The sequence below is a fragment of the Hippichthys cyanospilos genome, chromosome 6 (genome assembly GCF_059441005.1).
Source record: "Hippichthys cyanospilos isolate Australia breed blue-spotted pipefish chromosome 6, RoL_Hcya_1.0, whole genome shotgun sequence".
Taxonomy (NCBI): Eukaryota; Metazoa; Chordata; class Actinopteri; order Syngnathiformes; family Syngnathidae; genus Hippichthys; species Hippichthys cyanospilos.
Window position 1 is genome coordinate 17,115,209 of NC_142374.1, and position 21,485 is coordinate 17,136,693.

The 21,485-nt window shown below is 38.9% G+C and overlaps 3 protein-coding genes across 14 annotated transcripts in view; 2 read left to right on the plus strand and 1 right to left on the minus strand.

The window, feature by feature from the left end:
* ca12 (carbonic anhydrase 12) overlaps nt 1-21,485 on the minus strand; it is an 84,359-nt gene that overhangs the window by 2,512 nt on the left and 60,362 nt on the right. For 7 of the 12 annotated variants that reach the window (XM_088417057.1, XM_088417060.1, XM_088417062.1 and 4 more), the window contains 6 exons: nt 18,744-18,827; nt 11,426-11,520; nt 5,535-5,677; nt 5,288-5,308; nt 1,906-2,085; nt 294-436 (listed from right to left, as the gene is read on the minus strand). In XM_088417057.1, the coding sequence (XP_088273183.1) occupies nt 294-436; nt 1,906-2,085; nt 5,288-5,308; nt 5,535-5,586 (396 nt within the window). In that variant the 5' untranslated portion in view covers nt 5,587-5,677; nt 11,426-11,520; nt 18,744-18,827. The other 5 variants (XM_088417066.1, XM_088417059.1, XM_088417065.1 and 2 more) reach the window with 5 other exon arrangements.
* LOC148422486 (inter-alpha-trypsin inhibitor) lies at nt 8,248-12,166 on the plus strand. Its single transcript, XM_088417072.1, has 6 exons — nt 8,248-8,354; nt 9,123-9,314; nt 10,899-11,075; nt 11,143-11,187; nt 11,446-11,524; nt 11,617-12,166. The coding sequence occupies exons 1-6, from the start codon at nt 8,288-8,290 to the stop codon at nt 11,699-11,701; spliced, it is 645 nt and encodes a 214-aa protein (XP_088273198.1). The 5' UTR covers nt 8,248-8,287; the 3' UTR covers nt 11,702-12,166.
* On the plus strand, nt 12,324-20,129 carry usp3 (ubiquitin specific peptidase 3). The gene is made up of 15 exons (XM_088417055.1): nt 12,324-12,892; nt 12,989-13,049; nt 13,433-13,570; nt 14,103-14,186; nt 14,260-14,341; nt 14,761-14,840; nt 14,933-15,046; nt 15,373-15,486; nt 16,241-16,390; nt 16,662-16,768; nt 16,863-16,943; nt 17,017-17,135; nt 17,260-17,373; nt 18,764-18,831; nt 19,048-20,129. Exons 1-15 carry the CDS (start codon nt 12,802-12,804, stop codon nt 19,367-19,369), a joined length of 1,725 nt encoding a protein of 574 aa, XP_088273181.1. The 5' UTR covers nt 12,324-12,801; the 3' UTR covers nt 19,370-20,129.

Here is a 21,485-nt window from a genome sequence, read left to right on the forward strand (position 1 = left end):
GCATTGTGTTGGAACAGGTGAAAAAGAAAAAAAAAAGGTGAAGTCATTTGGCGGTAATGTGAAATTTTGCTACATTTTGTGAAAGTGCCTGTCAAATATTATCCTATAATGTTCCGAAATGTTCCTCTAACTTTGAGGAGAAATTCTCAAGGGGATGGAACTCATTTTTCAACCAAACTGATACTTCATCGTCTTGAAACTCAAACTGGAACGTGCAGATGTGGAATGATAGAATGAATAGTGTGGTCTTCCAAAGGCAAAATTCATGAGTGGCGCAGGTGGCCTTCGCTTACCTCCGCAGCGTACACCTTACTGTCGACCGTGTGCTCAGAACCCAGAGGATTGCTTTGGGAGCCCCAATGAATGTGGAGCTGAGCTGCTTTGTAAAGATGCGGGAGGCCAGTGATGATCATCCTCGAGGGAAGCATTACATGAACTGTGGAGCATGGCACAAATGTTCTTCCATTAGCGTGCATTAAGTAAAAATTCTGCAATGCGTTCGGAATCTTTTGAGTGTCTCGCGAGTCAATTCGGATTTTGGGGTTCGTGGTTTGATTTTACATCCAAAATGGTTTCATTGATAATGATTTACACGTGAAATGCAGAGTCATGTTGTATTACATTTATGAAGTTTTGAGTTGTAAGGGAAAAAAAACTAAAACAACTCTATTATTTATTTGGATTCATTAACATACCAAGTTAGAAACCTAGAAATTCTGTCCATAAAAGTCATGAACAGAATCGGTGGAGTCCAACCCACACGGGGAAAGAGTTCGACTTCGTCGGAAATGCGGAGCAAACTACGACATCGGTCGTACGGGGACCGAACTGCCCGAATCAGGGCGTCTTCTCCCCCTGTCCTCTCATGTTGGGCGTAAACAGAAGGCGACAGGAAGCGAATATGATTTTTCTTTTAAATCTTTTCATTAACTTTGATAACATTTTGGAGATTTTATATTGATTCTGAACCGAATCTTGATTGTTTAGTGAATCGTTTTTTAGCACAAGCTAAGTTTGCCACAGAGGTTGATTACAAAAAAGAGTTTTTTGTTTGAGTTTGCCCCAACATAAACTTTAACGGGTTTGGCACATCACCTGCCTTCATGAAAGTTCGCTAGTTTCTGAATCAACCAAAGGTAGTGCCATTTCAAACCAATACAGAGAAGACAAAGCACCCTGAAGCTTCTTTAAGGTCAAGTGACCATAACCCTGCACAGTAAATCAGTGCATGACTAATATTTTTTTTAAGTGGAATCCTGTGTCAACACACCCTGACCAGTTTTGGCAACTCCTTCGTTTGCTAGCATAACCGCAATTGAATCAGCAGATTGTTGGCATAGTCGAGCTAACCGGCGCTGGTTGCTGCAATTGAGATTAACCAGACCCTGTGCGGAGTAGGTTTAGCAGATGAGTAATCTTTGCACATAATTTCCCAGAATAAATACGGAGCTCTTTCATTTGGTGAAATGGCAGCTAAGAAAAGAAAAGCGAGAAGACTTTAAGCGGTAGATGTCAAAACAAATGAGAGCCATCTATCATTTTCTGCTTGATTTCTGTATGGCTCATTTATAGTGATTATGTTTCACTACATTCATTTATTTCTTTTATATTTATTTCTAGTGGTCATGCTAAATGAGGGATGATGTTGGCACATGTTGAACTGGTCTTGGAGAAAGTAATATCAAAGATAGAAGAATACAATTTTTTTGGATTCCTGTTTGTTTTGGTGAATCCGTGTGCTCTATGTTTTGTTTTGTATTCATGTGCAGTATATGTTTTGGCAACATGTGCTATATTTCAGTAAGTTTGAGTCAACGGGAGGAACCAAATGACTAATTTGGCTTTGTACTTTTGAGAGACTAAGCTATAGCTCAACATGCATTGCAACATAGATGAAGTACTCACCTGATTGCCCGTTATTTTTCAGATGAAGCTGGCGTTGACCTGTCATATCATAGTTCTCAAGCACAATTGGGCGCAAAGAAGCGTCGAAGATGAGATTCCGTGTCTTGATATCAATCGGCGACTGCATTGGTCCAGCACAGTAGGGAAAGTGTTTGCGCCAGTGGCTTTCTCCATTGGAGCCTGGAAATAGATTCGATATGAATCCATTTGTGCATTCCTGCCTTTTCTTGACTGCTGGGCCTAACCCAGCTGACTTTAGGTGCGAGTAAATCACAGGGTGATTCTGAATGAGGCAACGAGTTGGAACTGATCCCATGCCAGCTGCAATGTCAGTCATGTGAACCACTACACTACAAATGGCCAAAATCCAATAAACCTTGCATGAAGGATCCTGAGCCTAAAAGACTCTTGAATTAGCCGTTTCTATGTGCGTTCTTGCAGCAAATGAATCACGTTTTGGTTGAGGGTTTCATGTACCCAAAAAGTCATCAGTTTTGGCAACGTGGCGAAAACGAATATATCTTGGAGTTCCACAACCGCAGGACGCTAATTTGGTTTTATGAACACAAATGGATACAGCGGTTTATTGTAACTTCTGCCATTTAATGGACCATGCCATGCCACCCTGGTTGCGAGTCGCAGTTATAAGCTAACCGCTAGTGATGTGACGTATACCAACGGACCAAGTCTTTTGAACGGCTCTCTACTGTGAAAAATGGAACTCGAGTCTTTGTGATGAGCCGTTCGTCCCCGTCTCTCCCTTCGCCGTCCCATTCCCGCCAAGCGCTCAATTATTCACCATACAGTTTTAAGTGGGTATTTTAGAGCGGGAACAAGCGTGAAAAAAAAAACAAAAACTAAATACTAAATTAAGCCATGTTTGACACAATTCCCAACATGTCTAACTGTACTACTTACGATATTTCAGATGAAGTCAATATTAAATGTCCCATCACTTAACCACTTAAAATTGTGACATGAATTGCAATTTATCACTAATCCCGATGTTTATTTTAAGAGAAAAAACATTGCTGATTAAAAATAAACTAAAAACCATGAACCAGCCAGTCTTTTAAACTTTTGAACGGTTCATGAATGAACGGTTAACATTAAAGAGTCCAAAGTCCCATTATGACTAACCACCACTTGTACAGGCATACTGCTGCGCTTATATTTTTTGCTTAAGGCAAGACTGGGCAAAGATACCTCCCGATGTTGAATAAATGATGGCCTGGTATACATTACAATATATAATCAAAGCAGGATATTACCCTCTGAACTAAATGTCGTGTGACAACACTGTCTAAATGAGAGGTTTCTACAAAGAAAAAGACGCAGAATATTTTGAAAATCAACGTTGTACAAGATGTGTTCCGTGGCTTCAGGATGTCTCAGCATCATTTTTGTGGTGGAAGTAAGGCAGAACATGTAAATTCAAACATATGCGGGATGAAAGTAAAGCTTGTGAACCCAATGCCAGTGTCTCCAATTTGAATTGTACTCGTGTCATGTTTAGTTTTTAGGAAAGCGTTTTTTTCCAGATTATTGATAACTGAATTAATGTCCTCCCATTTAGAAATGACCAATGCACCCACCCATATTTTGGTTTTAACAGATAAGCCAAAATAGTGTGTAATCACAGCAAAAAAAAAAAAAAAAAGACTAACGAGCTGTATGCATTTTGTTAAGGGTGAACAAAATGAACACATTTTGAAAACCGCAAAATTTATATTCAGGCATTATTTTATATTACAAATTCTGAGAGGTTTTCGTCTTATTCTCATGGACTTGACTCATGGGATTTGTGTCTCGCTCATGGCCCCATACATACTCAAGGCGGACAAAGAAAATACCAAGATGTGCAAAAACTTTGAAGAATCAAAAATTGGAGAACTATTCAGTTTAAAGTTTTTCTCTTTGTTTGCCAAATAATCCCCTCAACATTTCTTTGATGTAAATGACTTAAGTGTTCATTTACAATTGAGTAAACTTTTAAATAATGAAAAACCCACAGAATTAGAAGGTGTTTCAAATGTTTTCGACTGACATTAGTAGTAGTTTTCTTCCACAATCGCTTACAGTATTGCTCTTTTATTAAGATAGCGCCTGTCTCACCATGACTCCCTTGAGCTGTTTTACAAAATGACAGGACAGCAATCAACGACGTCTTCGGCTTGGACCTCACGTTTTGATTGGGGGTTGCAGATGAGTCAACCTTGCGCTCATCATGCGGCCTCAGCTGGCCGGACTATTGACCACTAAGATGACCCTGCGGATGCTTTGAGCCTAACTGAGGGTGAACTCCTCAACATTGCCTTTCTTTTTTCTCCACCCACGGCTTTTACAAGTACACATGACTCAGTTAATTACCAATATAGTTTTAAAGGGATTCATTTCAATGTCTTGATTGTTCCAAATTGGCATGTATAGCAAGTGCAGATGTGTGATTACAGTGCAAAGCCTCATCCATTCTTATTGCCAAACCGCAACTATGATTAAAAAAGTAAGCCATCAGACTTTTGGATTTTACTATTATGTCTAATTGTCACAGAAATACGCGTGGAAGAAATAATTTGAGCAAAGAACAATTGAGGTAATACAATACTGTATGTGTGATGTGTGTTCACAAAACCAGACTTATGTTGGGAACATTAGTTTTGAGATACTGAGGAAATTATGAATTTTTGACATTTCCACAAACTCAACCTCCTTAAGGTCTCGACTTTCATTTCCAAGCAGCCAAAAGGTCCAAACTGTAATCAAAGTATATAAAATAATGCACACCTTTGAAAGGCGAATGTACCAGCACTTCAAACGGGTTTTTCTCAAAATTTCAACTAGGCAACATTCAAATTACTGTAACTTAATCAATTTGTGAGCTACTCCCACTTATTATATATCATTTTAAATGGAATTAAGTGTAGAATGGGAATATACCAAATTGAGGCATAGGCCTGATTTTTGTGAAAAATCATCTCATATATAGTACACTACAAATGTTTAATGTTCAATTTAATATTAAGTGCAACCTTTGAGAAGCAGATGCACAATATTATGAGGTCAAATGCAAAAAGCAAAGACAGCAACTAAGTAAGTTTAGAATTCTGCAGTTATACTTCAGGACATTAAAAAGACCAATAGTGTATTATAGAGGATGTTATCATTATTACTAGCAATTCATAATAGTTTTATATCAGTTATAGGCTATTATTTCTATCTCCTAGTTAAATGAAAAAAAATAACTTCCCCTAGGGGCACTTGATAAATGAATTACTGTTCTAACGTATAAATGCAACAGAAGCTTTCATATCACATCATATAACTGAGAAATTATTTCAAAAGCACAAGTGAGAAAAAGTAAAAGAAATATAACCAGACTTACTGGTGTAGCCCCATCTGGCGCCTGAAACAGACAAATAGATGCTGTAAATTTAATATGGAAATTAATCTCCTATAACACAACACATGAATAGAAAATGTAATATTACAACCTTAATATGTTTATACCTGTATAAAGTTTGAATACAATAACCAAGGTCTTCTCTGTAACACTTTTTAAAGGCTAAAAAGAATATTATTCAAAATCATGTGCATTCACTGAAAAAAAAAAAAATCAGAACTCATCTTACCATTAGCCACTTGCAGAATTAGAGCGATGGATGCGAGGCTCAAACGCAGCATCTTGGTGTCCTCTGAGTGATGTGGATGGTTCCGTGCAGCAAACCACAAGCTTCCAGACCGCTTTTAAGCTCCCGGTGTCTCTCATTGTAGCCTGAATTGACGTCACAGTCACAATAGCACCAGCCCACTGTGTCTTCTTGTCAACACACTCCGTCACAAGTCCATGGCTTCCACGAAATCTTTGCCAAGTGCCTCCGGCCCAGCGTGTGCTCGCATGAGTGTGTGTTTACACTTTGACACCAGAGGGCTCTAACATTCTGTCTTGACTTAACACCATCTCCTTCTACTTGATTGACAGGCTGGAAGAGTCATGCAGGACCAGCACTGTCATGTCTAAAATCAATCATCAAGTTACACTATACACATGTATGGATTTTAAATTTGATATGCAAGACGTGGTGCAATTTTCTATATGAAAACACATGTTTTACAAGTTAATTGCAGGCTTCAAAATACCATTACTCTGTAAAGACTTGAGGTACAAAGATTTAGACATTTAGAGACCCAAATTTGAACAAATACCTAGAATTTCAGCTACTCGGTGGGAAATATTGTCAGAATGTGTTAAACCTTTATTAAATCAGATTGATTAGTATTGTGTTGAATCATGAGACATTCGCAAACATCTATTTTCTTTTTGGAAACTAATTCTAAACATTTTTGACATTACAGACAAAACCAAATCATAAAAAAGTGTGGTATTACATATTTTTCGAATTTAATATTCTATTGATTATTTCATCAAGCAATCAAACAAACAGACAGAAATCAGAGCATAATCACTGCTGAGAGGCTGAAATCAGAAGATATGGAAAGATTTAAATTAAATAATAGCTCTAAATGATGACTCAATTATTGACATAGTTGTTGATTAATTTCATAATCAATTAATTGTCAATTAATTGATTAGTTTTGACAGCTCCGGACCATTCTCTGCAGTATCAATTTGAAAAAAAATTGCAAAAAAAAATTACATGTTTTTTTGATTGGGTTTATAAGTACATTTCTTGAGCTATTTTCAGATGTATTATTGTTTTGTCTGTGATTACTTTGACAACTACTTTTTTCACATACCATTATTGCCTTTAAAACACATGTTATCATTTGGAAAATGACAGCACAAGTGCTCAAGGCTTTGGAAATGACCATTTGCTGCTCAGCTTGCGATTGTCACATGATGTGATTGACTGTTACCTGCGGTCTGAGCAAATATGTTGTCATTTTCAGTTGTGTCAAAATGTCTATTTAAAAGTTACTGTACAAGAAAACTCTCATTTAACATGGACAGAATTAGCTTTTTAGAGCTGAAAATGGCTAAATAAATGTACCATCCCTTTAAACATTAAATTTGTTGATTAATCGACAAAATATTGATGATTAAAACAACTCAGTTGCAGAGAAAACGCCAAACTCTCTTAACCCTTTCTTGTCATTTTTACTGTGGTGAATGAATTTGGGGACACGCTATCCAAACACTCAGCACAACCTGATGTTCCTCTATTTCGTGTCGAGCAACAGGGTATCATTCCGTTTCACTTCACCATATTCGGGGGCTCAGGCAATTTCGAGTGTTGACTGCACCCGCAAGGATTTGCCATCGGAAATAGTGAGCATGTAGGATTTGCGAATGCCAGCCCCATCAATTTTCCAAGCGGTTGAACGAAGAATAATCCCTCCCACCGAACACCACAGGATAATCTTTTTGAGACATCCCATGATCAAGTCTATTTTTAATCCAAGTATGGAAAAAATGCTTACATTTGGCATCGTTGTCACTAACATTTTGTTTGTACTTGCAGTGTAGTACTCTAGTTATTGGTACACTCTACAAACGTTGTTAACAATAACCCAATAATGGGTCAGGAAAGAACCGACCAAATACGCTCAGATTGAGTTTTTATGTAGAGCAACACAGAAAGTTGGATTAAAATGGATCAAAATGTTGGGTCGATCCTTTTGTGACCCAGTTGACAACAGTTTTTAGAGTGCATTACTCTAAGAACATGGGATCCTCTCCTCTGGCTCCTCTCCTCCTCCTCCCTAGGTGTGATTGGGTGCGTCAATAGTTGTTCATCTCTGTGTGACCAGCAATTGGCTGGCAAACCAGTTCAGGGTGTCCCCAACCTAATGCCGAAGTCAGCTGAGATAGGCACCAGCAAGCCTGCAACCCTTGAGAGGATAAATGGCTGTAGAAAAATGATGGATGTAGTCCATCTTTTTAATTTTGTTTCATTTCTACACCCTAAAAACAGTTGGGTTAAAGATAACCCAATTACGGGTCAAAAAGGGACCACCCCAACTTTCTGTATTGTTTAGCTCGTAAGAACCAAAGGGGGGGGGGGGGGGGGGGGGGGGGGAATAAATAAATGAATAAATAATATATATATATATATATATATATATATATATATATATATATATATATATATATATATATATATATATATATATACCCTTATTTTATACTTTAATGGGAATGTTTCTTAAACCAATTTGATTTCAAATGAGTCCTCAACAGCAACATTGATTAGCAAAATACATCCAAAGTGATCTTCAGACTCATACATACAGTACGGCTACATCTACCTGATGCCATCTTTGTCCATTAGGAATGAATATGTGCAAAGGTCAGTCTCGATAGCATGCTCACACAGGCGTTTATTACCAGTGAGTGCGAGACAGCTCCAGGTCAAGCTGCAAAATGAAGCACTTACTACTTTTTGCCATAGTCTTTGCGGCATTTCATCTCAGCTATTCTAATGTCCCAGGTAGGTCCCTCCAATTGCTATTATTTGCTGAAGTAGATATGGTAAAACAAAAACAAAAAAACCCTTGAGCGTAAAAAGATGCCTGCCGATCAGCAGATGAATGTTGATAAAAATATGTATTTACTTTGTAAAAATCTTTAAAATGGTGTTTGTTTATTTGTATTTAATTTTAAGCATACTTACTTTTATTCAGATCGAAACTAAGATAAAAGCAGACTTTCGATTGAGTTGTCCGAGCAAAATGGTGCTCTCAAAACAAATTTCATTTGTGCTCAAGTAAAACTTTGTTTTTGAAAGTAAGCTAAGGATTTTTGACTGAAATGGAAATGTAACAGAGTGCGTATCCTTTTTCTAGCAGACTTGTCTATTCCAACTGACTTTGTGCAACAAGCTGGTCCCGTCTTAAAAATATTCATGCGTTGACACTATGCTAATGACTACAACTAACATATCAACCAAAAATCCAATATCTTGACATCTCAGCTTGATGACCATTGACACACTTTCTGTAGGACTGATTGGAAAAAAATATGATGCACTTTGAATCATTTTTCATGCAAAATAGGTTTAAAAAAAGTTGGTGTACGAAACCACGTTCCCCTACGAGCAACTATGGAGGAAGTTTTAAAGTAATCATAGGTGGTGCTTTTTTATTGTTGTCGTAAAAAGAGGGAGTGATGAGGTTAAACATTTATAGCCTGTGCAATGGTCATGTTATCATTACTCGTTTTTGTCATCACTTAATATTTTTCTTTAATCATCCAACAGATTTTTGCCACCTCGGCAAGGATGAAGGTGTTGGGGATAGCTTCTTAGTTTACTTGTTCTACGACGAAATCAATGACCAATGCAGCCCATTCATATACAAAGGCCAAGGAGGCAACGGCAATGTTTTCGTAAACGAACGGGAGTGCATGAGGAACTGCTCGGCCAACATCGAGCGCAGTTACCCCACAAATGGTAAGATTAGATCATGGTGGTGATGGTTAGAGGTGCAACAATAAGCTAAATTGTGAAGTTGAGATTTTGCAGAAGTGGCAGAATGTTGAATGGGTGGTTTATAAGACAAATAGGTATTAAACACTTAATTTTGGCATTTAAAGAGAAAGTCCACTTATGTAGCCATTTATTAGCAGTACAAACGTAATGTTTTGCCAATAATCAACTCTTTTAGTATCAATTTTTAGAAACTCCTTTAGCTCATCACTGGAAAATATGTGATAAAATATTAAGTAGCTAGGATTGAATATCCGGACTCTTAAAAATGTAAAATACGTCTGTCAAATGGAATAAATATTAATTTGATAACCAGATTCTTTTTCATGCACAATTAGTACTTTTAAAAACATGTTTTCCCTTGCTGCCGACTGAAAATGACATCACATGTGCTCAAGGCTCAGGTAGTGACCACTCAATCACAGTTCATCTTACAAGTGTCACATGACCAACCGATGAGTCATGATTGGTCAGGACCTGAACTTTGAGTACAGGTGATGTCATTTTCAATCAACAGCAAGAAGAAAAATGTGTTATTGAATGTATTAATTGTACATGGAAATTTATTGAGTTGTCAAATTAATTATAGTAAAAATATAAACTTTTTACTGTGAAGATGGCATAATAAAAGGACTATCGCTTAAAGCAAGTCATACATCAGCTATGAATAGTAAGTTTACATAAAATTGATTAAAAATAGTATTCACTATTTTTGCCTGAATATTCTACTCAGATTTTTTTTTTAATTCAATCAATTAGTAATGTAATCGTCCAGAACGATTGAAAAAAAAAAACAACAACAACTAGATTATATTTTTGGGCTAATTTTATTGCTTTTTCTTCATTTCTAACTGTCCAAAGGCTCAAAATTTCAGCTTCTCAATAGTATCTCTTATTCGATTTCTGTCATCCTCCATTAAAAAAAAAGTGGACTGATTGTTTGTGTGCGAGCCTGTCTCAGCTGATTTGGAGCACACATTCACAAATACACTTAAAATTGATTTAAACCAAGATATGTGTATTTTTTTTTCAGTACTGCACAGCACGATTGTGTACATCAGAATTTTATTTTATGCAGGTTGCATGTCCTACGTGCAGTTTTTTTTCAGTACTGCACGATTGTGTCCATCAGAATTTTATTTTATGCAGGTTTTCATGTCCTACGAACATTCTACTGATATTTAATGAGCTCATTTATATAGTTTCGAGTAAAATCACTGTCAAAAAGAGGTATGCGTGTTTGACTCCATCACACAATTTACTGCCATGTTGGTCAAAACTGTGTCTTGTCAATTAATAGTTGCTACAGCTCTAAGCTCAGGATTTCATTCCATTTGACTCAAAGTATTTAATATTGAACCCAGTGAGTTGATTTGACAGTCCGACTGGTGCACATTACAGTATGTAGTCAATACGCCCCCAGGTGGTAATAAATGAAACTGCACACTGCAAGTGAATGAAACAACTTGGAACACCTGACCTTGTCTATCATTATCATCATCATCATCATCATCACCAGACACTGATCATTACCCCCCCTTTGCCCAGCAACGGAACGCTGCCTCTTGACGAAGCTAACTGGTGGATGTAACGGCAAGTTTCTCCGATTTTACTATGATCCAGTTCACGGGAAATGCAAAAAATTCCATTTTACGGGCTGCCATGGAAACGGAAACCGATTTTTTGACCATGACAGCTGCAATGCCACTTGTGCCGGTGTCCGTGGTGAGTGTAACACCTCAATCTTGCTTGTAAGTTTAAAGCACATTTAATCGTTTTGACATCTTCTTAGACGAGCGAGAGGAAGAAGAGGAGGACGAGCCAGACACACCAATTGGTAAATAAAACCAGGAAACGTTAAAGAAAAAAAGCCAGACAAGGGGAGAGGAAATTCAAGCAAATAGCCACGAAATAGACGCAATACGCATGTGCCTGCATGGTTTAAGGCTACAATTTTGTATTTTTATGCTCCTGCTGTGGCCACAACTGAATTTTTCCTCCCATGTCATGTCTGGACCACCGTAGTAAACAGACCTAATTGGATGTAAACATGCATGATCGTTGGATGTACTCACTCGCTGGTCATCTTCAACAGCAATCATCTGCAGCGTTTTGATTGGGGTCGTCGTCGCAGCCATCATCATAACTATCATCGTCTTGACTGTTCAGTCTAAGTAAGAGAAATATTTCACATTGGGAAAAAAATACAATAATGTGTTTTTTGATAATACGTCTCTTATAACCCGTTCGTTTGTTCCTTGCGTAGGAAAAAGAAGAAGTTGGTCCCTGTAAAAAGTCAAGACGAACAGCCTGAAGCTCCTCTTAGGGGGCAAAGTCTTGAAATGGCATAAACTACAAAATACCTTCTGTATGCGTGTGTGTTTTTAAAATGTTGACCTGATACCATACCTATTTGTATGACTAACTTTGTACTGTACATCACTGATCTGGATAAGGGTGCAAATGTATTTTGGAAGCAATCAAGGCAACATCAATCTGCTCATCCTTGTCGGTTAGCAACAAATGTAATGGTGGCCTTTTTTTACAGTATTGTAGTAGCAGGAAATTAATCAGATTTAATTTGAACCACTTATGAGTTAGTCAACAATAACATGGAATATTGCTAAATACGCTTTTTAGTTTTGCTTTTCATTGTACGTCACCGCCAACGTACCATATGTGAACAATATAGAAACACTGTCATGTTTTACATGTAAATGCTTATTGAAAAAATATAAGCTTAGGAAGACTAGGTAAATGTTGAATGAGATTTAATATTCAATGGCAGACTGTTTCAAATAAAAAAAACAATTGTTGATGACTGTTGAGTTTAAAAGTGAGTTTTTCGTCATTATATTCCCCAGCAACCTCCCGAATCTTTAAAGCATTCTCAACTGCGCATGCGTGTCGCGTAATGGAACGTCTACGTTCCAGCTTTGAAATATTGAGATACGCTGATTCAGGAATTCCATTTTCTAAGCAGCTTATCATTTGTATGGTAAAAACATCATGGATATTTAAGTCTGTTTTGTTTTTCTCCCTTCGTCACAAGCGGTTCCTTTACACCGGCCGGCACAAAGTACGTCACTTCCTCAGGTTGTTTCCATTTGTCTGAGGCGACCGCTTTTCTGTTACCAAGTATGTTATTCAGTAGTAACTACCTTAACATTTGTGTTTACAACACGTGTGGGTGTAAACAAAGTTAAGGGAATTCGTGTCACCCTGCGCACCCGTTGTCCGTCGTGGCAAAGGACGTCTTTACGTTTTGTTGCAAAAAAAGGAGGAAAACGTGCATTGGAAAACATAAGTAGTTTCCCGGTGTCGGCTAACGTGAGCTAGCTAGTTTATGTTAATTGGCTAACTATTGTTAGCTGACCTTTCCTTTGTATGCGTGCCTCGGTCGCCGTGTCCGTTCGCTTATTTATGTCAACCTCTCCGGAGATTTAAAACGATGGAGTGTCTTCATTTGGGCTCGAACGTGAGCTTTGCTGGCAACTCCTCAAGGCTACCTAACGGCGCTCCTTCCTCTTGGTGCTGCAGCGGTAAGTGTTCATTTTTAAATCACTGTATAAAATAGCGCCGATTTGTTGTAATCTCACACCGTACAAAAACGAATTCAACTATTATCTTGTTTACAGTTTGCAGATCAAATAAAAGTCCGTGGCTTTGCCTCACATGCCTGGTGGTCCACTGTGGACGGTGAGTTTTTGTTACGACTCTTGAAAATGCACCGTCAAAATCACTCTCTTATTGGTTAACATATGGTACTTAACCAGTAGTACACGTAGCACGCAATTGTTAACGAGGGCAAAGTAGTATCACATGGCAGCAGTGGGGCCCAGTCATTCTACACATGCACAAAATTGTCTTATAATTAGGTATGCTAACACAGTCTGTGTTTCCTAACCTTGAAGTTTATGATGCCTTCCTTGCTCAAGGTACCTCAAAAATAGTCAGCAAGCAGACTAGAAACACCCAAAGAGCAAATTGTCATGTTGCATCTTGTCTTGAACCTGTGTGTTCAAAGTACTTTTAAGTCTGACCCCCTGCTTGAGAATTGATTGTTGTAATTTTCACCACAGATATGTGAATGGGCATGCAAAGAAGCATTTTGAAGAGAGTCAAGTGTCCAGCGGCAGCCAAAAGAAGACTGACAAACAGGAGAAAGAGAAAAGTCAACATTCGGTTTGCATGGATTCTGGCAACTTCAGTGTGTTCTGGTGAGTGGCAAGTCTTGATTTAACCGCTTACTCTAAAACCAGGGGTATCCAACTCATTTTAGACCTTGTGCCACATGGAGCCAAAGCTATTCTCAATTGGGTCAAACTGGGAAATTAATCGTATATCAATAAAATATGCCGGCCTGGTCCCAATTCCCAGTGAAAAGCGATGGTCAAGCGCAACCATATTGTTGAACAATATAAACACATATTAAAAAATTAAAATCAAGTAAAACTTTTTAATCCTCTTGCAATATAGCGTTTTCCTTAAATTGCATGTTCATAAATACACAATTTGTATAGAACACATACCAAGATGAACTAAAAGGTAATAAAAAATACAATGAAAACTTCTTCTTTAGACTTCCTTTCAAGTACATTGAAGTAAAAAAAATAAATAAACGTAATATATTGGCACTACAATACATTCTTTAATCTCGATAATGTGTCTAACTATCATGAAGTGATTACACTACAAGTTGAAAATGTGTTGTGAAAGTGAAGGATGTGGCATCTGATGCAGATTTTATAGTTACAGATGTGATGAATTCGTTGTCAATGACACCAAACTTGGGCATGTGCAAAAGGTGCGGGAATATCTTCAAAGCTTAGAAAAGTAAGTATCTTTACTATCTATGTATCTATATACACAAACACGACAGAGAACATTGGTGTTCCTCTTCCCATAGCTCAGCCATGGCTGGGGACAGGCCAAGGAAAAGAAAAGTTCAAGATGGCCAAGGTCCAGACAACAAAATGTTGAAAGAGAATGTAAGTTACCCAAATGTAACCATAGCATTAAAATTGCAGTCCTATGCGACTCATTGCTTTTTTTTCACAGAGTTTGATGGTACTAACTGTAGACATTTTGTGTATGGTGCTCAATGAGCTGGTTTGCGCAATGGCATAGGAATATGTCGCCATGTTTCCTTGAATGTCTTAGAAGTGCTTTTCATACATATGTTTCTGTAAATATGACTGCATTATGCTATTGCTAGATTACTGCCAGTTTAGACTTATGTTTACATTGTATGGGCTGCCTTGCTCAAACTGAACTGAACTCCGAACCTTGAACTTTTAAAGCTTCACCGTTGACTGTTACTGTCAATGCGAAAAGTTATTCTATTTATTTACTTGGAGTCACCATTGTAATATACAGTAGTCTTTTATGTCACCCTGGTACCTCTTAGGACGGGGCTGCGTTGGGGGCTACTGGCCTGCGTAACCTGGGCAACACGTGTTTTATGAATGCCATTCTCCAGTCACTCAGGTAAATGAGGATTTAAAGCAAACAAAAAGACTAAATCCCACACTTGATACCGTTGGCGCTAACTCTTAAATGAGTCGCAATTTCATTCACAGCAACATCGAGCAGTTCAGCTGTTATTTCAAGGGCTTGCCGGCAGTGGCGCTACGCAGCGGTAAGACGGCCGGAAGGAGGATGTACCACACTCGCAGCCAAGGGGACACCAGTGTGTAAGGTCCTCGTCTGGCAGAAGGAGACATTAGCCGGGTGCATGCATCTAAAAGCAGTGTTGGTGTGCTTGAAGATGCTTACATTTAGGAAACCTGTGGCTATTTTTCGGTCTGTTCTCACTATTCTTCTCAACTCCTACAAGATACAGTGTAGCAGGTAGCAAGCATCATAGCATGACAGAAACAAAGTCAATTTTGCTACAATGACAATAATCAATAGTTCTACACAATGCCATAATTCTTGCCAATCACATTCACAGATTAATCAGTCGGATTGTCGCGGGTGCTAACAGTGGCAGACTGATGTGCTGCTTTATGTTCAACAGGTCACTAGTGGAGGAGTTAAGAAAGACTTTTTGTTCCCTCTGGCAAGGAAATCAGACTGCCTTCAGTCCAGACTCATTATTTTATGCGGTGTGGAAAATCATGCCCAGTTTCAGGTACAGTACCAGTCAAAAGTTTGGAAACACCTTCAAATCCAACGTCTCGCTGCAGCTTTTAAGGTTTTTCTTTTTGGTATTTGGATATCCTACTGAAAATTCAAAATGAATATCGAGTAATAGGATATAAACACTTTCACTTGGTGAAAGACGACACACGAGACCAACTAACACATTTAACTATGAATGAACCAACTTTTATAAAATATTTTTTTCATTGATTCATTTAAACTGTGCTTGGCAACACATTTGCTTAGTAAGTTTCCTGCTAATCCTTCCCCATGAATTTAGTTCTATGAGACAAATTTGAATTTCAATGAAAAAGCACATTTGAATAAGCATGGTATGTGAATGTGATCAGTAGGAATGGCAACTCTGTTCAGATGTAAGCGTCAAAGTGCAAATTCATTTGGGGCATCAATGGGGCAGAATTGTTTCCACTGGGAACAATTTCAAAATAAAAGCATACCAAGACAACCGTGTCCATACGTTGTTTGGTAAATGTAGGTTAATTTTGAAGTAAGCCTTCTTTTTCCGGTGTGTGTTACTGTCATGCAGAACATAAACTATTTTTGCTGCGAGTGGCTTAACATTTATTCTGTGTGCACACTAATCGAGCAATTTTTTGGAACGGAGGTACTCGGAATTGCTCCAGGCCTCGTTTCACCCCTAGTTATTTTAGCATTCTACAATTCAAGAAAATTTGGGAATCATGAGAAATCTGAATTAGAGGGTGTCATTTTGTCCTATGTAGAGGCTACCAGCAGCAGGACGCCCACGAGTTCATGCGCTACCTGTTGGACCACCTGCACAGGGAGCTCCAGCACGGTCAGAATGGGGCAGAAGAACCGAGCTCACCTCAGGACGGGCTCAAAGTTTCTGGCGAGGAGGGAAGAAGTTGCTTGTAGGTTGACCTCTTACAATACTTTGTGTTTCATACTCATTTTATGAGAAACAAACGTAGTTGTTATTGTGATGTTAGGTCCATGGTGGTTTTCCACTGACTAGACATTTCTTTTATTTTCAGGTTCACCGTATAATTTATGTTCTCTACTATAAAAAGATATAATTGCATCCAGAGCTACTTTTTACTTGAACATTCCAACGTCCTTATGTTTGCGGAACACTGCATGTTTTGTACATGCGTGTTGATGTCATGTGTTGTCCCGGAACAGAAATGGCACTCCCAGCGTCGTTACGTCTATTTTTGGTGGGATTCTTGAGAATGAAGTCAACTGTTTGATATGTGGGACCGAATCTCGGAAGTTTGACCCATTTCTTGGTAAGACCCTTTACACCGCCACAGTGCGGCCGCTCATTTAGTCAACAAAACAATTCAGTCAAAGACTGTAACAAACCCCCCTTTGCTCATTTAGACCTTTCTCTGGACATTCCCAGTCGGTTTAGACAAAAGAGGAGTAAAGATCAAGAGCCAGGTCCGACGTGCACCTTGCGCGGTAAGATAATTGCCATCAGATGTTCTAGTATATTTTTATGAGCGAAACGGTAAAGCTAAATCGACTGTTTCAGAATGCCTACAAAGCTTCACCGACCTGGAAGAGCTGGATGAAACCGAGCTTTACTACTGTCACAAATGCAAAAAACGACAGAAGTCCACCAAGAAGTTCTGGATCCAGAAGCTTCCAAAGGTAAAAGAAGAGAGTCGTTACCACAAAGCAGCCACTTGATAGAAGAAGTTGGTAGCATGTGATTGACACTGTCATTGGTCATCTAAATTAGAGAAAGATACTATTATTTGCTTCATAATTGCAGGTTTTGTGCCTGCACTTGAAAAGGTTCCACTGGACAGCCTTTTTGAGAAATAAAGTGGACACTTATGTGGAATTTCCACTGAAAGACCTGGACATGAAGGCCTATTTACTTGAGGTAAGCTTGTTTACTATGCAGCAGGCTCCAGCTTTGAAAGAGAAGGACCTGTTTGCTGATGGGAGTCCTACAGAAATGCCAGCACTTGGAAGACGACGACAACAACAACATATATAAAAAAGCAGCCTTATTAAAATGACAAAGAATGAGTACGTTACTTATCACTACTTAGAGACATTTTTGGCCTTTCACAAGGAAAAACATCGCAATTATCATTATATCACTTAGTAGCACTCGGAATCACAGAACCTGTTTTTATTCAAGGTTATCTATTTGTCGTTTAATGTTTCTGTCATTTACTGGCTGCACGCTGTAGGGGGCGCCACTCTATAAACAACGTGCTATTAGAAAATCTGCACTGTCAGAAAGGACAGACAGCCCTTTTAGTCCTAACTATCCATCCATCCGTTTTCTCTACTCTTATCATCCTCACAACAACCACATAGAGGTTCTTTTTCCATTTTTTTTTTTATGTTAAATATTTGTTTAAGCCATGTTGCCCTTAACAAGCACAAATCATTTTTGAATGAAAAAAAAAAAAGACTTAAAAGGAGCACCATACATATCCAATTTATTCAATTTTGGACCAAGGGTTTTTTATTCAGCAACTCCAGAAGCTAGATAATGAGATCATAGATCATCATCTGTCTTTTTTTTCCTAATTCATCTGCCATAAAAAATGGTCACTCATGACAAAATACCAAAATAAAACCTAATAAACAAGACTTTACAATAAATACCGCTTTGCAAAGGGGTGACCATAGCACAGTTTAGCAATAGGCTGCCTCGTGTTCCAATTAATTTGCCCTTCATTTGAAAAACAAAATGTACTTTTCTGTCCACGGCATTGAACTCGGTTTGCGAATATCGGCAGAAACTCAGTTAAAATATCATCCCCCTAAAGTGCCGGCCGAGACGGACCCCGAGGTGTAAACCTACAGTATTCAAGAACCGTTGTCCTTACCTGCCCTCTCGTTTGTACACAAATTCTTTACTAAAGTGTTTTGCGTGTCATCGGCCCTCCCACAAACCGGTAGTACTGCCTGGCTCACTACACCGCCCAGTCCTATCGCTATCCGTTGCGTCACTCGCAGTCCACATAATATTGATCATACCTAACGCTTATGTAATGTTGTCGTCATATTGTTATTATTCTTGATTATTTTTAGGCTCTGTTCTATTTTCTTGCTGTGTTTCTAACCAAAAATAATCATAATGCAAATAAGCACAGATGGAGACCAAGCTGCCCAACCGGACAGGTTTAAAAAAAAAAAAAAAGACAGCTGGAAATTGTAGCTGTTTTAAGAGTTGTGTTTGAGCGACAGCCGAAGAAAACATATGGGCATGAAAACAGGAAGAACCAAACCCACCTTGCTTTTTATCTTTTCAGCCGGAGAGTTTGTCACCAGACAGCTGTCTGTATGACTTGGCGGCCATTGTAGTGCATCATGGCTCTGGGTAAGAACAACAACATTTTCATTATTTTCAATGCCTTTCACACGTCACAATCATCCCCATTTAAACGTTGTGTTTCGAAGCTAAAACTTCATTGAATTGACGCTGTTCCGTCCCGGACCTCTAAGGGGCAGTGTCGTGCCAGACGTGACTCATCTCCCTCACCTCAGCCTTTTGCTCCTCTGCAAAATGTGATCAAGCGCACGTGTGTGTCGACAGGGTGGGATCGGGCCACTACACGGCGTACGGCAGCCACGAGGGGTGCTGGTACCACTTCAACGATAGCACGGTGACGCTCGCCAGCGAGGAAACGCTGATGAAGGCCAAAGCGTACATCCTCTTCTACGTCGAGAGGACGGCGCAGGCGGCGACGGCGTCAGACACGTGCTCTGCAAAGGCGGAGGACGCGCAAAAGGTTTTGGGAGACCGGTCGGCGCCAGACAGTTCGCCGGTACGAAACGCTGACATGGCCGGACCAGAGAAATCGAACGCTGAGACATCGGGGTCAGCCAAGAATGATGTTCAAACGGTGACTCAGTGAATCAGGAATCAGAACCGTTCCCTTCTTCACCTCCGTCACGCCTCGCACGCACACTTCATTAATACTGAAGTCTGTGCCTCACAATCATCACGCCTGTTTTGTTTTGTTTTTTTCTCCCCTGGTTCCATATGACATCACGTAAATGATCAGTTGTCAATTTCAAAGTCTTGCAGTTTTGCAGTTAGGTGGATTTTTTTTTCTTAACCCAGATAAGGTTTAGTCCTGGGAAACATTTGGCGGTCCAAACATAGGGGCCTAGACTGACCAATACACTTTTGTTAGACTGCCATCATGATATAGGCTTGAGTCACTCAGTTTGATGCCTTATTTGAACATTTTTACCTGTTTTTAAAAGGGGATAGAAACCTCACAAAGACTTAAGTTCATGAATATACTGTTTTGTTTTTATCTTAAGTTAGCAAATTTGGCCTTTTTTTATCTGCTCCTTTGAGACATAGTAGCCTTTGTATTAAAACATTTTATGACTGGCAAAATCTCTCATTCATCATGACCAGAATGACAAAGATATCGTTTTGTTTATACTGTACTTGGAACACATTTGACAGCATAACATACAACGTTCATGTTTTGGGAGGGTCTCTGTGCAAACCTCCTTTGTGTTGTGTATCATTTCTTAACAGTTGAGCCCAAGTAATGTTCACCTTTCCTCTTAGGTAAAAGACTTGAAGACAGCATTTGTTTTTTGTTTTTTTACAAAAAGAATTTCAATCACTGATTCAAATAAATAAATGGAAAACTGCGTTTTGTCTTGAAATTAAAGACGCAATTCAAGTGAAGAATACACCGGGAGTGTATATGAACGCAATCCAGTTTTAGACATCTAGAAATTCTATTGAACGTTCTCTTAATAGGAAGGAGCCTTTAATGTTAAGAGCCTCATGGAAGGTGCCGGTGACCCTTTGTTGTTTTGCCCTACATACGCACTCGTACACTGGAAATGATTCAGTGCACTTTTTTTTTTTTTTTGCCTAAAACAACAACACACTGCTGCTGTCACGTGGCTCATGACTCACTCTTTTAACACAGTTTTTATATTTCTATTTCTTGACGCACGCAGTGAAGCTACATGTATGCTCAGCTCTAATGGGCTCACATTCAACTCCCCCCTTGGTAAAAGTACATTGTGGCACAGTGAGTCACCATCCAGAATGTATTCCCGGCACTGATGTTTCACAATGTCCTCTGTGTGTGTATGTGTGTGTTTTTTTTTTAACTGATAAGAGAGTAGAACAGGACATGGCTGGCAGCGTAGTGTTGTGATGATGACTCGCGATGATGGCATGTCCTCTACTGCCATTAAGCAATTGTAAACACTCACCAGGTCACAGATTCACCTTTAGAGAAAGCGCAGAGTAACAAAGAGCGTGTGACATTTTCTCACACAGGAGTAAATTTTGTCGGGGTTTTATTTGACGGAATTGTCTTGAGTACAATACAGGGAAGTTGGGAAACTGAAATGGGTCAGGTTGTACTGTACTCCCTTTTTTTCAGTTCTACATTTACGTTCTGTGGTCCAATTTTAATTGTTCATGTTTTATCATCTGGAATATCTTACATAGTTTTCACTTTCAAATACATGAATGTACGCATTTGGCTCCACATTAAATGCACATACAAGGGAAAATGTGGAACATTATGTTCATCTTAGGTTTCAAATGAACTCATTCACTGCTGTTGACAACTACACATTTTTTTTTTTCGTTTTTACTGGGCTGGCAGTGAATTAATAGGTTAATAATAACCATCCACCAATTTACTTTAGCTGCTTATCCTCAGTAAAGTCATTGGCTTGCTGGAGCCTATCCCAGCTGACTTCAGGCTGTAGGCTGAGCACACCTTGGACTGGTTTCCAGCCAATCACAGGGCAAACAGAGACAAACATCCAATCACACATACAATCACACCTAAGAGCAATTTGGAGTGTCCAATACATGTTTTTGGAATGTGGGAGGAGACTGGAGTGGGAAAAGACCTTTACAGGAACAGGGAAAACATGCAAACTCCACACAGGAAGGCGGGGGCTAGGCGAAACTGAATCTTGGACCTGCTATATACATATACCTGCTATATATATATATATATATATATATATATA

Bases quoted from the DNA above. Each gene is read 5' to 3' on its own strand.
- LOC148422486 (XM_088417072.1), top strand. From the start codon at position 8,288: ATGAAGCACTTACTACTTTTTGCCATAGTCTTTGCGGCATTTCATCTC. The intron at 8,355-9,122 runs GTAGGTCCCTCC...ATCATCCAACAG, and splicing joins CAGCTATTCTAATGTCCCAG to ATTTTTGCCACCTCGGCAAG. The intron at 9,315-10,898 runs GTAAGATTAGAT...CCCTTTGCCCAG, and splicing joins GCGCAGTTACCCCACAAATG to CAACGGAACGCTGCCTCTTG.
- usp3 (XM_088417055.1), top strand. From the start codon at position 12,802: ATGGAGTGTCTTCATTTGGGCTCGAACGTGAGCTTTGCTGGCAACTCC. The intron at 12,893-12,988 runs GTAAGTGTTCAT...TCTTGTTTACAG, and splicing joins TTCCTCTTGGTGCTGCAGCG to TTTGCAGATCAAATAAAAGT. The intron at 16,391-16,661 runs GTAGGTTGACCT...GTCCCGGAACAG, and splicing joins GAGGAGGGAAGAAGTTGCTT to AAATGGCACTCCCAGCGTCG.